The sequence below is a fragment of the Chiloscyllium plagiosum genome, chromosome 47 (assembly GCF_004010195.1).
Source record: "Chiloscyllium plagiosum isolate BGI_BamShark_2017 chromosome 47, ASM401019v2, whole genome shotgun sequence".
Lineage (NCBI taxonomy): Eukaryota > Metazoa > Chordata > Chondrichthyes > Orectolobiformes > Hemiscylliidae > Chiloscyllium > Chiloscyllium plagiosum.
The window spans coordinates 9867107-9868178 of NC_057756.1; the positions used below are offsets into that span (position 1 = coordinate 9867107).

The window sequence follows — 1072 nt, forward strand, 5'->3', positions numbered from 1 at the left end:
TTTTTTTTCGCCCTCCCCCCTCTCCAGAGCCGGCGCCGCCGTGCTGCAACCTAACTCGCTGCCCGCTGCCCGCCTCCGCCTCCGCCTCCCATTGGCTCCGCCTCCGCCTCCCATTGGCTCCGCTCGCCCCGCGAACGTCACGCCGCCGCCCCGCTATTGGCGCGAGCAGCCTGTCCGTCGAAGGCCGCTCAGCAGGGTTGGGTGGCAGCGCGCACGCATGCGCCCCTCTCCCCGATGCGGATGCCCACCTCCCCCCCTGCACCAGATTGGACGGGCGGCCCGCCGCGGATTGGCCTGCGCGGCCGCCTGTCATGCTAATAGGGCGGCAGGGTGGAGCGGATTGGTCGGGCGCTGTCGCCTCCCTTCCCCGGCAGCCCCCGGGGCACCCCGGAAGTGCGGGGAAGCTGTCTCCCACGTGCTCCTGAAGGTCAGGAGGCGGACGTGTGAATGAATGGGGAGAAGTCAAGGTGGAGCCCGCCCTTGTTAAACACACTGATGTGTGGGTGGGGAAGGGGGGGCAAAAGGACTGCTTCCTGACCCCCCTCATCCCCCACCCCCCCAGCCTGTTCAGCTCAGATCTGTCACAGCAATTGGAGGTCTGTTGGTCCCTCTCTGGAATTCCCTTTCTCCAAATGCTTTGCACTGTCAGAAATTGTGCTGAGTGTTGCGCACTGGAACGACCCTGCTGCACCACCGCAGGATGAACAAGGGGCAGCACTGAGGGGGGATTCAGCAATGGGGGAGGGGCAATGTGGAGAGAGACCACTGCTGAGGGAGGTTCACTCATAAAGGAGTGGGCACTGTCGGAGGGTCAGTGCTGAGGGAGTGGGCACTGTCGGAGGGTCAGTGTTGAGGGAGTGGGCACTGTCGGAGGGTGAGCGCTGAGGGTACGCTGCACTGTCGGAGGGTGTGCGCTCAGGGAACGCCGCACTGTCGAAGGGTGAGCACTGAGGGTACGCCGCACTGTCGGAGGGTCAGCGCTGAGAGAATGTCACACTGTCGGACGGTCAGTGCTGAGGGAGCGCCGCACTGTCAGACGGTCAGAACTGGTGCTCACCTGCCATTTCGGAGC

At 64.9% G+C, this 1072-nt stretch overlaps 1 protein-coding gene across 1 annotated transcript in view; it reads right to left on the reverse strand.

The window, feature by feature from the left end:
* Window positions 1-313, reverse strand: part of LOC122544253 (mitochondrial import receptor subunit TOM40 homolog) — a 19160-nt gene extending 18847 nt beyond the window's left edge. The window contains exon 1 of the mRNA XM_043683329.1: window positions 31-313. Coding sequence (XP_043539264.1) covers window positions 31-313 — 283 coding nt within the window. The remainder of the gene's footprint in view (window positions 1-30) is intronic.
* Window positions 314-1072: the final 759 nt, after the last annotated feature.